The sequence below is a fragment of the Aedes albopictus genome, chromosome 3 (assembly GCF_035046485.1).
Source record: "Aedes albopictus strain Foshan chromosome 3, AalbF5, whole genome shotgun sequence".
NCBI classification, from domain to species: domain Eukaryota; kingdom Metazoa; phylum Arthropoda; class Insecta; order Diptera; family Culicidae; genus Aedes; species Aedes albopictus.
In genome coordinates this window covers 421,153,934-421,170,338 of record NC_085138.1, presented here as the reverse complement: position 1 = coordinate 421,170,338, position 16,405 = coordinate 421,153,934, and the positions used below count along the sequence as shown (strand labels likewise).

The following is a 16,405-nucleotide window of genomic DNA, read 5'->3' as shown; positions in this document are numbered from 1 at the left end:
TCGATTAAACTGTCATTCTATCCACGGAACTTAAAACTGTTTTGTTTATTTAACCATCAAAACAAAGCAATTGGAACGCAACAGAATCACCTTATACTCAGAAAAATGAGCTCTTTCGATAAGGCTAAAGATAAGATAAGGCAATATTTAATTCGTTAAACAACCCAATTCTCCAGCTGGAAGAAAATTCCCTGTAATAGATTTATAGATTACTGGGTTTGTTCGTTCTACCCCGATGCTACTCATCCCCACCCTACTGCATGCTCCGATCCAGGATTAGGATGTGTCAAAGGTTATTCCCGGGTGGAGGTCATGGAAACTGCTTCTCGAGGTTGACACTGATTGTTCCCATGGGGATGCTTATTCGTCCCAACTATCGATGTTGTTGGTACGCATTAATATTGGATTTTTCGGATTTTGGCCCTCCAGGAGGAGGGAGAGAAATTGCCCGGAAAGTTGAGGCGGGGAGTTAGGGAGCATGGATCATTGGAATCGTTGGCTTATGGAGCTGGGTTACGCTCTGGTTGTATGTTGCGGTTTCGGAGGTGTGTCATAATTAAACCGGCATTTGGGCTTTGATGCTTGTTGAAGTTATTTTTATGACTTGTGGTGATTTTGGAAACGCGGGAAATTATGCTGGTGATTGCTATTTGATAGAGCGGTATTGAAGGGAACCAAATTGGATGTTTCATTATCTAGCGATGAAAATTTAGGGGAATAAAATGGCATGTGATTACACATTGAGTAAAGCCTGTATCCGCAATAATCGGGACACAAAAGTACGGCAGTAACTCTGTACTGAATCAATAAAAATTGGCCAAAAATTAACTGAGAACTCTTTGGTGTATGTTTATTATTTGTGCAAAATTTCATAAAAATCGATGCATTGCTTTTAACTGTGGATGAGAAACAAACAGACGACGTTTTTAAGATTTTGTACAATCATCACCAATTTTCATTCGCATACTAGGTGGTTCTTTTCCGCTACAATTCAAAGTTCTGTGAGGATAATTATGAAACTTCGTGAGCAGTTATGATACTTATAGAGACACTTCCTTGCAAAATTTCATCAACTTTTATCAATTGGATTGAAAGTTACTGGTGTTGATAGGGGATAGTGTTAGTGAAAATGTTTCATGTTTTTTGTGTGCGATGTTTGCCCATTCATAATTTTTGAATATCTCTATAAATTGTCATGAAATTTTCACAGAAGGTAGTTGATTATGTGTATATTAGACCGGCCCAAATACAAAAATGTCGAAAAATTCCACGGGGCACCCTCTAGAATCCTCCCTTTGGATGAGAAGAACAATCTGTGAAAGATTCAACTCAATCGGTTTAAAACTGAGCTGGCGCAAATGAGTTGAAGGTTTGTATGGGATTTTCAGTCCAAATATATGGGAAATTGGATGACTTCCAGTCTCTCACTCAGTACGCCGGTTCAGCGAGTTCGATTTAGCTCAGAATTGAAAGAATGGTAGTTAATACCCTAAGGAACAACTTTGTAGAAGACCATATCATGATAAAACTTAATATAGTTGCGGTTTCAGCGAACGAAAGCAGGATGAGGACATCTTCCCCTGTTTACTCTCGGTTGTTACATGCAGCACGTGTTTGCTGTTCGAAACTTGCGCTCAACATCATAGGCGGCTATGTTGTCCTTCATTTCAATTGCTCACGCACGTGGGCGGGTATCGAAACAATGAAGAATTACATAGCTGCCTATGATGTAGTGCGCAAGCTTCGACCGACAAACACGTGCTGCATGTAACAACCGAGAGTAAACAGGGGAAGATGTCCTATCCTGCTTTCGTTCGCTGAAACCGCAACTATATTAAGTTTTATCATGATATGGTCTTCTACAAAGTTGTTCCTTAGGGTATTAACTACCATTCTTTCAATTCTGAGCTAAATCGAACTCGCTGAACCGGCGTACTGAGTGAGAGACTGGAGGTCATCCAATTTCCCATATATTTGGACTGAAAATCCCATACAAACCTTCAACTCATTTGCGCCAGCTCAGTTTTAAACCGATTGAGCTGAATCTTTCACAGATTGTTCTTCTCATCCAAAGGCACGATTCTAGAGGGTGCCCCGTAAATTTTTCCATCTTTTCTTTCTCGCCATACAAATGTGGGCCGGTCTAGTGTATATTATGCATGCAAAATTTGATGATTATTGGTGTAGTACTTTCAACAATACAATCGAAACAATAAGGGGTGCTCACTAATTGTTGTCTGAAGGGCTAAAATCACGGTCTGCCCCAATATATGTTTCGACTATAAAATTGTTGCTAGTGCATCGATTTTTTTGAAATTTTGCCTATGTAAGTAAAGTAGATTGAGAGGCTTGTGTTCAAAATTTTCAGTCATTTCCTTTATCAAATTCAAAAGTTAAAGCGCTGACAAGCTAATCCAGAGGCTGTACAAAAATCAATTGCTCGCGTTCTACTGGTTCATAGCTACAACAAAAGGTACTTCACCGATTCGCATGAAATTTTGCAGGTGAAATGAACACATCTTAAGATATTTTCAGGCAAAATTTGAGCAATTTTAATGTGTCTTTTGCAGAGTTACAGCCATATTTCTGTGTCCCGATTATTGCGGATACAGGCTTTACGTCATGTGTAAATAGCGAAAGTTTTGAAACGTGCGACAAACGATGCGGAGAACTCCATAAAGTAGAATTATGGAAATATCGCACGCAATCTATTTTCAGATTCGAGGTTCATTTGGAAACAGATAACATATTTTGTAATCATTTTGTATTTTTATGTAATCGCGATAGACCAAAATTATCGATAACTAAACTTGTTATCATCTGATCATCATTGGAAAAGATGATAACAAATATAACAAAATGATAACACCGATAATAGAGTTTATTATCAAAATGATATCTCTTTGTTATCTGTATTTGCTCGGGTAGTTATTTATAAAACTAAAAGGGCAATGAAATTTCTTCTTGGATGACTTCTCCAAGAATTCTTCCATGGATTTTTCAAGAGACTGGATTTCACCCAAGAATCCACCTGCAACCAATTCCCGAAATTTTTACAGTGATTCAACCAAAATTATTTCTGAAATTCCTCAATGGGTTCCTGTCAAGATCTTTCCAGTAATTTCCATTAAAATTTCTTTCGGAAATACAAACGGGATATGTACCTTCTAAAATCCTTATCAGGATACCTCGTAAGAGTCCTCTTGGAATTCCTCTTGAGATTCCTGCTCACATTCTTCCAGAGATTTTTCCGGGACTTATCCTTAGATATCTTGAAAAATATCTCCCAGGAGTGATTCCGTTTTTTTTACGAGATACCTCTGACGATTCCGAAACGAGAAAAAATGACAATATTATGGATTTGTTCAATCCAATTATAACCAATGGCGATAACTTATAAAAGCTACAGAATGTTGGTAATCTCTAGAATAATGATACAATACATAATTTCCAGAAAAATACGACATTCTCTAGAAAAAAAATCAGAATAACTTTTTCTTGCTTTGTTTTAAAAAAATGTAGAAACAAGTTGAAAAGTTCACATAAACATTAGGGTAGGCGAGGAGGGTCATGAAAAAGTCTACGCGGCTTAAGGCATTTCCCCGAATTCCATTACCCCGGATGATTTATCGGCAAGCTTATCTGGAGACCCGCTTTGGGTAACTAACGGTGCTTCAAGTGGTTGGCCATATTTTCAACAAAGATTTTCCTTGTTTGAGCATATGTTGTTCTTTATAGCCATACTACTGAGGAACTTTTTGGCATTCTAACTGAAATGTGATCATCAGTTGAATCCTTCTTTCAAACATAGTTCAAACTAGTTACTCTTTCAAGGCATTTGTTAGCGTTTCAACCAATAATACTTTAATCAGAGATTTTTCCTTCTTTTATTCATAGGTGTACTTCCAAGGTGTACTGTCTTATAGAATAGTGACATGTCCACTAGTTCATTATTCTTATTATTCATTATTATTCTTCGGTCGTATGATCCTAAACCAATAGTTATTAAAATTTTCCTTCTTTTGGATTTTGGATGTTCTTTTAATTGTATTGGTCGAAGATTTTTACAAAGTGTTCCAGGATTTGAATATGCTTCCCTCTAAGTGTTTTGGTTCTGTAAAAGGCAGAATGAAATTTTATCAACCAAGCTATTTCATTTCGGGACTAATGGCATGGCTTTCCTTTATTTAAGCATATAAAAAAATGATTATAGAGAAAAACAATATTCGGGGTAATGTCATTCGGGATAATGGAATTCGGGGAACTGTCATAGAGTCGTCTACGCTTGTCCACGGGAGGGGAAGGAGGTGACCAAAACATATGACATCTCTATCCATGTATTACGGAAGCTCTTCTGAAATTTACGGAACCCCATTATCCTAACAAGTTTCCAAAGACGATTGAAAATAGTAAAAAACCATAATCCAGCTCTAAAACTACTGTCTGAAAAACGTATTCATTGAGTTGAAATATGATGGAATAAAAGCGCTTGTTCGACATGTGAAAAACATATTGATCAGGAACATTAGCTTGATAAGAAGTAGATAAAGGTCTCGTTCAACTATATTGTAAGGAAATCATTGCCAGTCGAATAAAGTTTTTGTTGAACATTTGAAAAGCATTTCAACTAAACATTGTTAATACCCGTGCGAAAGGTCAAACATTGGCACTTCTTCAAATGAAGAATCAATTGAACATAGCTTTAGTTCTACTATCATTACCATTATTGAGAAACATTTCAGCATTTTTGCTTGTTTGTAATTTCCAAATGTTAGTAGGGATGATGTCTCCAGGTGTTTCATCAGGGAACTGTTCAGAAGTTGCCTCAGCTATTCTTCCAGAAGTTCTTTCAGAGATCTTTTCAGGAGTTTAGTCTCCTAGACTCCTAGCTCCTACCTACAGAGATTATTCTCGCAGTTCCTTTAGAGGTTCCTGCAGGAGTTTCTTTAGTGATTCTTCCAGAAGTTCTTCAAGGGAACGCTTCATGAGTTCTTCTGTAGGTTTTATCAGGAGGATGCATGGATGCCTCGAGGAGATATATCGGGGGTTTCTTCAGAAGTTCATTTAGAAAATTCTACAGGAGTTCCCTTAAGGATTCTTCTAGGAGTTCCTTCAATAATTTCCTTAGAACTATTATCAGGCTTACCTCTAGGGTTTCCTTGAAGGATCTCTCAATTCTTACAAGAATTCCTCCAGAATTTCTTTCAGGAAATCCTCCAAGATTTCCTTCTGAAATCCCTGCAGGAAGTTTATCAGCATTTGCTTTTAAAAATCTTTTGTGGTTTCCTCCTGATAATCCTATGGGAATTTCTTCTGGAAAGCTTCCGCCTGGAAATCTTTCAAGGAACCCTTCGGAATTCCTCCGGGGATTCCTCCTGGAATCCCTTTTGAGATTCCTGCTGGTATTCCTTTGGGATTCCTATTGGAATTTCTTTGGGATTCCTGCTGGAATTTTATCTGGAATTCCTCCTTGATTTCATTTGAGGATTCTTCCTGGAATTCGTTCGGAATCCCTCTTTGAATTTCTCCTAGAATTCCTTAAAAACTTCAATCAGATTTTTTCCAGAAATTTCTGCAGGAGTTTCTCTAAGAGAGATTACCGCAGAAATTCCTTCAGGGTTTCGTACAGCAGTTTCCGCAGGGATTAGTCCAGGAGTTCCTTCAGGGATTACCCCACGAGTTCTTTCAGAGATTCCTCAAAAACTTACTTCAGGCCTTCGAGATTCTTCCTGGAATACCTTCTCCTGGAATTCTCTCGAGCATTCCTCATGGAATTCCTTCGGGATTTTCTTTGGATATCCTTCGATTATTCCTCCTACAAATTCTTTAGGCATTCCTCCTTCGATTCCTTTCATATACCTACTGGATTTCTTTCGAGGATTCTTAATAGAATTCCTTCGGGGATTCCACATGGAAATCTTCTTAGAATTTCTTTCTGCGGGGATCTCTCTCGGAGAAAATTTTGAACCATCAAAGAATCCTACGAAAGTTCCTTTCGTGTTTCGTGCAGCAGTTTCTGCAGAGATTTGTCCGGAAGTTCCTTCAGGGAGTCCTCCACGAGTTCCTTCAAAGACTGCTCTGCGTGGAATGTCTGACAATGAGCATCTCTCAGTGTGTTTAGAGTCTTTGCCCCTCAACATATCAATAGACAATTGATAACGCACGCTCATTCCTCTCCCGGGGTAACGCTTACCCTATCGGGTGACAGATGCTGACGAGATCATAGCAGGTCACGACTCTTCCTCTTTCTACGGTCACCGTTCGACCACGTTGGACGTACTGCAGTGAACCGTCGACCGAATTCCCACATTGGCGCTTCTGCAAGGTTTTATTGCGATTTTAAGCAATTAATTTCAAACAAGGTGAGAATCGCTCAGCCAGTTGAGTACAAAGCAAGGTACAAAGCAAGGAAAGTTCGGATAATTGTCCTAAATGCAAAACAAGTGGCGTGTCTCGAAGTTATGTTCGAATGTTGAAATCGAAGGACGCGCCTCTAGGGCCGTTGAGAATAGGGACGTGCCTCGAAGGCCTTCGAGAAATCGTAAAGAAAGACGCGCTTCGAAGGCCGTCGATAATGGAAAAGAAGAACGTACCTGGAAGGCCGTTACGAAATTAAAAAGAAGAACGGGCTCCGAAGGCCGTCGAGGGATGGAAGAGAGGGGCGCGTCTCAAAGATCATCGTATTGCAATGTGCCTGGAAGATCATTGTAGTTGAATGATTGGATGTTTATGGAATCGAAAGACACGGTCGGATTGCTTGACTTCGATTTTTTGAACACCTCGAAAGCCGTCAAATTGAATTGGACATCTATATATATAAAAATGAGTTTGATGTACCTTTGAGGCAACAAAACTCAAGAACGGCTGAACCGTTCAGGATGACTCTTGCACGGTTCGGTTCGTATTCGTGGTGGCTGTGTTTATATGTACAAAAAGTTACGAAAATCAACTATAAAGGAAGAAAATTGATAAAATACTGATTTTCCATGAGCTGGGAAGGAAATCAACACGTTCGAAATTAAATCAATCTAGAGTGCGGTGCTATTTTGAGCTCAACAGTTGTCAAACCACCCGAAAGACGGCAAGACAAAGTTTGCCGGGACAGCTAGTTAGAATATAAAATGAGGGACGCGTTTCCAAGAACGTCGTTTTTTAAATCAGTTGATTCACATGATTTGTATCGTGCCTCAAAAGCCGCATGCTGGGTTGACTTCAATTTGGATTAATGGAAGTATAGAAGACCGGTCTTGACGACCATCAAATTGATTGGTGTTTAGAAAATATCTTAGCATGAAGTTGAATGTATTATAGTCCTGATTGATTCGTATATGCATAGTTGAGATCTTGGTTGAGCTATTGACGTGGAATTCAGCGATATGACGTATGCCTGCACTGGAAGAAGTTTCTTTAGAGATTCTTCCTGTAGTTCCTTCAAGGTTCCCCCTGGAATTCCTTCGGGGATTTCTCCTGGAATCCCTTCGGATTCCTCGTGAAATTTCTTTGGGAATTCTTCCTAGACTCTTTTCGAGGATTCTTCCTAGAAATCCCTTGGGCATTGCTCATAGAATTCCTTAGGGGATTCCTCCTGGATATCCTCCGATGATTCCTCCTAGAAAACCTTTGGGGATTCCACCTTGGATTCCTCTGGAGATTCCTGCTGGATTTTATTTCGGGAATTGTGCTGGAATTCTTTCAAGGATTATTCCTGGGATTCCTTCGAGGACTCTTCCAAGAATTATGTCAGGAATATCGCAATAACCCCAATCAGGGATTTTTTCCAGAAGCTTCTGCAGAGATTTTTCTAAAAGAGATTCTTGAACCATTAACGATACCTGCAGAAGTTCCGTCAGGGTTCCGTACAGCAGTTTCTGTAGGGATTAGTCCACGAGTTCTTTCAGAGCTTCCTCCAGAAGTTTCTTCAATGTTTCTCCTGGAATTCCTTCGAGGATTTCTTTTGGAAATCCTTCGGGGATCCTAAAGACAAAATAGTGCGATAATATTATCTAATATGATAGTTTTCAAACCTTCTAAGAAAACAAAACAAAAACTGTATCAAAATCGATACCTTATCTCCCTTCAATGACAATGTAGTTTTTAGCGTGGTTAAAAAAATCTTTGACAAAGTTGCACACTTAAACTCCAAATTTGATCTCGGTAAAAGCGAATAACGAACTCAATCGGTAAAGGTTATTTTAACTGAAATATCGTTAAAATTTGACAGTTCTTCGAAAATAACTTGTCAAAAATGACGAAATTCGGCAATTTACGTTCATTACTGATTATCGGAAAACTGTTTTGCCACAGCAATCGGCAAACTAATCATGTTGCTGAAATTCGGTAAAGCGCATCTGTCAAAAATAAAGACGAAACGCGTTGCCGGCTGCCATCTCCAAAAAAGGATTTTTCACTTTCATCGCTGGAATGGTTCTCGTAAGTAAAGTAATTGAATTTGTTTAAAGCTAATGATGTATATGCTTCTACTGTTAATATTTGTTAATAAATCTCCCAATATTCTTTCAGTTCGTTGTTCTGCAGAAGGAGCGCTGCAGGACGGAGTGCCGGATTACAGCTTCAAATGCGCCTGTTTTTTTGCTTACGGAGAAGTCAACAAACCTACAGCAAAATGGTCCGTACCAAGCAATCCGCACGAAAAACCACCGGAGAAAAGGCTTTCCGTTAGCAGCTGGCAACAAAGGCCGCCCGCAAAAGTGCTCCCTCGACCGACGGAATGAAGTAGCCGCATCGTTACCGGCCGGGAACGGTAGCTCTGCGAGAAATCTGTGGCTACCAAAAGTCCACCGAGATGCTGATCCGGAAGTTGCAGTTCCAGCGCTTGTGTGAAAATGCGCAGGTTTCGAAGATGGGCCTGCGTTTCCAAAATGCCTTTATTACCTTGCAGCGAAGCGTACTTGGTCGGATTGTTTGAGGACACCATCTTTGCGCGATCCACGCCAAACGCGTCACCATCTAACTGGCCCGGGGCCCGGTGCATCCGTGACGAGCGTGCTCAAGGAGGAGTAGGAGGAAGTGTGGAATTATGTTTTTGTTTTTAACAATGAGTTAAAGAAACGATACAAAGCGAGAAGGTCCTTCTCAGAACCAGAGATTTCAACAAAAAAAAAAAAACATTCCGTTGTATATTTTTTCGTAATATGCTTGCGAGAATAAAATTGGTAACCTAATTATAGTTTTTCTTTCATTTTACTTCTTATTATCAAGCATGAAAGGAAATAAACATTTACTGAATTTCGGTAATAACGTATGCCGAAATTTTCGGCAATGCATTACCGAACCACTCGTCAAAGTTTGACAGTTGATCTTTGTCAAGTTTGCAGACTGGTCGGCAATTTGAACTTTTACCGAGATTTTTACCGAGCTCTCAGCTGTTGGATTCTCGGCGATTTGTTTTGCCGGCCTCGGCAAATTAAATTAAGTGTGTGTAGCTTATAGAGTAGCCCAGGAGTATCAAGGGTCAACTAACACTCTAGGGCACTTGGGGAAATGCTACGGTCGATTGAATGAAAATCGTCCTTTTACCATAGTAATTCCCATACAAACTTTGAAGGGCTTGTGCACTCTCAATTTTCAACCAAATCAGCTCAAATTTTGGGAGAAGGCATAGAATATGGTTATGAATCAAATAAGCGGTGTGGAGCAAAAACGGTTTTTTGAACCACGCTAAGTTATGCGACAGGAATAAAAAATGGGTATTGAAAAGTCATGCTCAGACTAAAAATTTTTCTAGAGCGTACTCACAACTTCTTTGTTTCGCCAATGTTGACGTCATGTTCAAATTTCGGTGATGCCAATTTACGGCACCACCGAAATTTAGCAGCGGTCTATATATTCTTCTTCGTCGTGTTTTGCGTCGAAATTGTTCGAAAAAGAACAAATTCGGACACTTTACATTGTCTGTAAAAGACGAGACCCCTACAATTCGATTCCTTGTCATTTTTTTAAATGAGTATGATTATTGAAAGTTTTCGAAAACCAGCGGCTTTGGAAAGTTATGACTTTGAATCAGTTTTTGCACTGCGACCACACAGATCCTAAATAACGGGATACATATTGCTACAACTGCCAAACCAAGTTTTTTTTTTCCAAAATGTGACCCGGAAATTCTGGCGAGATTTCTCCCAGGATCCCACCCAGTGTTGGAAAAAACTCAAATTCTCAAATCTCATGCTTGAGTTGTTTCACGCGCGATTCTTGACTCGCCAAACTCACCGCCGAAAAAATCATGCATGAGTTGACTCGCGATTTCACTCATTGCGTTATTTCATGGTGTTCTTATTATTTACATCGAAGTTTTTAGGATTATATGATAGAACAAAAGCAACATTGGATGTCGTTCAGACTGATTTGGATTCGTTTTACAAGCGAACGAGATTTCGGCGCTTGACTCGTGATAGCGAGATTTTGCATGAAAATCTCGCGCGTGAGAAAATGATTTAGAATCGCGCGCGAGTTTGCTCACGCAAGAGCGGTTCATGATTGTGCTTTGAGTGTGATTTTACCAACACTGATCCCACCATGGATTTCTGCCAGAATTTCACTTATGATTCCTCACAGAATTTTTCAGAGATTCCTGCCAACTGGCTTCTTCGCACTGAACACATGAAGATTCTGACGTTTGGGTTAAAATAGGCGGTTCAGGGTCATTTAGCCGAACGCCATCTGGCCGAATGCCGTTTGGCCGAAAAAGTAATGATGAACTTAAGTGATCATGCCACTGTTTTCTATATCAGTCTACGTCAAAAGAACAGCCTATGATTCAAAGAAGGAAAAATCTCTGCTAAAATATTCACAGTTTGACCACCACCACACCTTAATGGTAAAACTAGAAAGAATAGCTCATGATTAAAAGAAGGAAATATTTCAGATGGTCATATTGGCAGCTAGAATGTTATCCGGAGTTTGCTCACGCTTCAAAATTCTGCCAAACAACCCTTTCGGCCAAATAGCATTCGGCCAAACGGCATTAGGCCAAACGACATTCGGCCAAACGGCATTAGGCCAAATGGCCGGACACCAAAATAGGCAGTAAAATACTCAGTACTTCGGGCGTAAACGAGGTAATTTTGTTTAATTATGAATTTTGTAAGAAATCAGTTCTTTTAGTACAGTTTTCTCGCTTAAATTGTCTTATTCTGTTATGAAAAACGTTCAGCATGTTTTCATAGGCCTATGGAATAACCTGATCATTTTGGGTTAGTTTGAGCTTAAAATGAATGAGAAAGCTGCAATTATTATTTTCGAATTTCCGTTTTGGGACCGAGCGCAAAAAAGTGAAATATCCATATAAATAGCTCAACTTTGGCTCTCCAGAACTCTTTGGTTTCCCAACAAAACAACAATTGCTGCTCCTCATTTGGAAGAACTACTCTTCAACTTTCAATTTCTAGCCTTGACTACCTTGATATATCGGAAATAAAAAATATGCGACAGATAAAACTTTTTCATGTTTTACAGACTTCGTCCTCTTTTTGTTTAACTCGTTGTGGTAAATCACACATGCAACGTAAACAAAAGTATGTTTACACACATGCAAGTATAAATAGTAGAATGGGTCATCGTTTATATGGAAAAATGAAATTTCAATGGTATCCCATCAGATCAAAGCTTTTTTGATCCCATTTCAGGACCCCAATAAGTGTGCAAAATTTGGGCACGATCGGCTATGTCTACGTTTTGGGCATCGCGTTTGAAGTTTTTATGGGGTTTTACATGGGAAAACACACTTTTTTGCATTTCTCTTATAACAAGCTCGATTTTTTCTAAAACCATGTAACCGATGAAGTGAAAACATAGCCTAGGGTGACCTGAAAAATTTTGTCGAAGACCGCGAAGTGATCTGATGCTTATGAAAACAGTTATAGCGTTGGCATTGCTTGGCAAAACAGCATGATTTTGTTGCTATTGTTATTCCTTTACATGTTAAAACATAAACACATGCATGCGGTTCGTTGGTTATAACTATTTTTACAAGCATCGGATCGTTTTGCGGTCTTTAACAAAGCTTTTCAGAACACCCTAGGCTATCATTTTACAGTATCGGTTAAAAAGTTTCAAACATTTTTTTTTTCAACTTATGACAAAAATGCAAAAAAGTATGTTTCTCATCCCATACAGCAAATGCCATACAAATTTCAATTGCAATGCGCAAAGTGTAGACGCTTGCTCAAATTTTGCACAGATACTTAGGATCCGAAACAGAATCAAAAAAGCTTTGATCTGAGAAAACGGTTCCGATGACCCACACTAATACATAATGGATCAAAACAGATAAAAAAAATATGCAAAGTTGTTGTTGCCTAACAGCATATCAACCAATTTCATTTACTCCCTAATAACTTCATTCACCTTCCCTTATTGTTTCTCAATCATCAAGAAGTAGAATACCGCAACGACATTCCAAAAAACTAGACAACCCTCTCAATACTCACTGGTGTACGTCTCGCCGGGCACGTACTTGTCCGGATTGCCGGAAATCCTGAGCCGGAAGCGCCCATCTGCAGGTGATTTACTCGCACCGGATCCCTCCGGTGTCCGGTCGCATCGTAGGGCAACTGCCCCTTGTGGCAGTCCAACTATCGCTAGCAGCAGCAATGGTATAACATACCACCAACGATGACGACGGCAGACGCTCCTCCTGTGGGGCGCCGCTTTCGTCGTTGTCACCTCGCTTGTCGTCGCGTTCGTCGTCGGATTCATTGATCTACATCCGGTTCCTGTGTGGCTGAGCCGCAGGCGGTGCTATGCGATGTGATGGTCCAAAGCCGGGGTGGTGCTGCTAGGATTGTTGTTTGTGGCTTTTTCGTGCCCTGATCTGTAAAAGAAAAATCGAGAAGAATCGACTGATAATGGAGTTTTGCTCTCTATTGTGTATGAGTATGGGACATTTTGTGTCGCAGGTGCCGTGGCAGCCAGCGCAGCGGCAGGGAGGACAAAGTGACAAATTGATATTCCATGATTGATGGTGTCATTTTTCTTCTATGAGCATTCGGAAAGGATTTCCCCGGCGTTGTTGTAGGGAGGAGGCGCACATGTGGAGTGGATGCCATCTCAGAGTATAGGCTGGTCGTTTATTGATGCGACTGGCTTGTGTTGTGTGATGAGATGGAAGATGATTGGAAATGCTCCATTTCCATCTTTTGAACGAGTAGTCGTTCAAAGAAAGGCGACAGCTTTGATTGGAACAAAAGTTGTTCCTTTGAACTCGTTCTGTGAATATCTTGCCACTCTAACCCCCACTCTCCCTATCGATGACAAAACTGATTACAAATCAGGAAAAGGAAGGGATTGTGCTTCATCTACTGTATGTATAGCATGTCGTCTAAAGATAATTTCCCACAGGGATTTCATCCATATCGCAATACATTATGTCCGGTGCACTATTTTCCCAATCTTGTGCATCTGCATTCGAATGCAGATACATGATACGAAGATGACGCCTCGTGCTTCAACAGGAAGTTCTCTATCATCCCGATTCAAAGACCTCCTCTCATATGTTCCAAAGGACATAGAAATATAATGGTGCAATTGAGCATTGGCTTCTTCAACAACGTCTTGCATGAATTCCGGAACTGAATGTGATTTATTTCACTTCGAACTAAGACTGGACACAAACGGAAGAAGCCGTCGTCACAAAGGCAGACATCGTCTTACAAATGTGTGTTCCACCTTCTCAACTTCGAAGCAATCGAACATGATGCGATCGCATATCTAATGCATCTTGAACGAATGTCATTAGATTGCTTGCATAGCATATAGCTGCATTTCATCGTTGTCTGGTGAAAGCTCTTTTGCGACCATTTATTTAGGTTGGTTTACGGTTACTCAGATGAATAATTCATGAGATTTGCTGATGTGTGGGTAGGACAGAGGAACGGAGTCCATAGATATTGATGTCGAGATAGAATCAACCTATGACAGTATACTACAGATGGGCCTTCCTATAACATTAGGGTTTGGTGGCGTTCTTGATTCTTTCATTTGCCATTAAATGTTTTGCAGAAGAATAAAAGTTTAACAAGTTTCAGAATTTTAGAAGAAACCAGACTATATACACAGAACTTCATTATTAGGAATATTTCAAGAAAATTCTTTTTTTTTTACAATATTTGAAAAAAAAATCATAGAAAATTCTAAATTGACCCCATTTGCAAAAAAAAATCTAAATTTCCAATAAAAGATAGAAGCACCCATACCACAGAGAGCTGACATCCAGACTAGAACACATTTCATTCAAAAGGCTGTGTGAGGATTCGAAACCTTACTTGAGAAAGGATGCACACCAATACACGTTGAAAACACTAGCGCCGCCAAACACCATTCAGTCAGGTTTTTTTTTACGAGGGGGATACGTACCGCGTAAATAAAAACTCAGTTCAAAATTCAAGAAACCGCGTAAAAAAAGTCTCACCATTTCTCGATGAATCATGCAAAAATTAAACGATGATTTTTTTGTATGGAGTTTTTTTTTATTGACGCGGCCGCGTAAATGAAAACCGCGTAAAAAAATACCTAACTGTAATGTGTTTTCAAGTGGTGAATAACATTATTACGAGAAGCTAACCGATTGCAGCGCCACGATGTTGCCACTTGTGTTGCCGATGAAATATTCCTTACACAAAATTCAGATTGGATTTGGATGTCTGTTCTCTGTGCCCGTACAAGGTGTCCAATGTTTGCTGAATTCAGCTCTTCATTTGAGTTCGATAATGGTACAAGTTGGTTGAAGGAACTGCCTTAATAGCAGTCTGGTTATCAGAACAGAAGTATATTACATTGCCCATTTCGTGCTGCAGAAATATTGATCGCATAATGCATATAACCCGAGCAGAAGAAAATATCAACAGCATTATAAAATATGTTATATTGGCATAATAACTGTATAATGAAATCAGTTATTTTTATGTTATTAATATATGTTATTATGTTATAAACTTGTGTGTCATAAGCGGCAAATTAACAAAAAAAAACATAACAAAAAAATGTTCCTGGAAGACCAATTTAATAACATGCTCTGTTAGATTCAATAACAACTTGGCAATGAATCTTGCAGTGAATTTGAAAACTTGTTATTGTTTTGTTATAGTTCATCGCACATTTGTACATTTTAAACAGTAGAATAATAACAAAACTTGGTCTACAACAAAGTATATTATTAAAATGTTAATTAGTGGATGAATCTCAATAATTTGATATAACCAAATAAGATTTCCCAACAAACCATGTTAACATAGAGTAATACTTTGATAAGTTGATAATAACAAATTATGATACAAAAACAAGCTAAGTGATTCTGTTGTTATAAATTTGATATTTTCCTTCGGGAAGAGCAAAGATTTCGACCTGTACGATGGTGCAATGTTTACCAAGTAAGTAACACTCTCTTTGCCGATTGACTGAGGAGTTTACTGCAGTATTTAAACGGCAACGCAATCATCAATATGGAAAACAAGGTTTATCAATTGCCCAACGTATCCACACTGCCAGGAATTGCTTCGGGGCTGAGATTCATCCTAAATTCCTCCAAGAACTAGCTCCAGAATTCCATCTGAGATTCCTCTAGGAGTTTTTATTTTCGAAGTTCCTTCATGAACTCCTAAAAGGATTTCAGCAGAATTTCGTCGAATCAATTATGATAGACGGGCTTGGTAGTCAAACGGCTACCGTTTCTGATTCGTATGCAGAAGATCCTGGGATTAATCCCTGACCCGTCCCTTTCCTCCTACTTTGTATCTCTAAATACATCTACTTTCTCATCTCTACATATACTGCCCTCCGACGCATAAATGTCACATGGTACCGTAATCCGGGGTAACATTGATCAGAGTTTTTGATCTATTTGAATAGTTCTCTTGTTAAAGCAAACGTTACATATTTTATATTTTTAAATCATGTACTGGCCCTCTGAATATGTGGTACTCGAAAAAGTATTGTAAAACTTTAAAACATGTTAAAAAAGGATTTTAATAATTTTTGATTTGGTTGATTTGGGGTAACATTGATCATGTCAATGATCAATGTTCGTTTGTGTTGAAAATACCCTTACTTACTCAATTCGGGGTCGCTGATTACGAATATGTTGTTATATTCTTACAAGTTATGTACTTTTTGAGTTATTTTATGAATAAAATCCTCCAAACCGCGAATAAGGCCCAAATGTAGGCAATGGCTTAAGGAAATGATAGCAATGGAAAAAGAGCATTTTCATAAAAGTTTCATTTATTAAATCCAACTCTAGGATATCATATTGACGTATTACAGTTATTTCTAACCTCATATTGTATCTAGTATTCACGCCAAGCATGAATGTTTGACAATGTATCTCATTGCGTTGAGAAACACAGTCATGTAATAATCGAATTATTCCAATGTTTATGAAATTCAATTTTCA

The 16,405-nt window shown here is 39.0% G+C and overlaps 1 protein-coding gene across 3 annotated transcripts in view; it reads right to left on the bottom strand.

The window, feature by feature from the left end:
* LOC109410630 (spondin-1) overlaps positions 1-16,405 on the bottom strand; it is a 167,270-nt gene that overhangs the window by 24,065 nt on the left and 126,800 nt on the right. For all 3 annotated transcript variants that reach the window (XM_029875753.2, XM_062856360.1, XM_062856359.1), the window contains exon 3: positions 12,447-12,829. In XM_029875753.2, coding sequence (XP_029731613.1) covers positions 12,447-12,714 — 268 coding nt within the window. In that variant the 5' untranslated portion in view covers positions 12,715-12,829. The remainder of the gene's footprint in view (positions 1-12,446; positions 12,830-16,405) is intronic.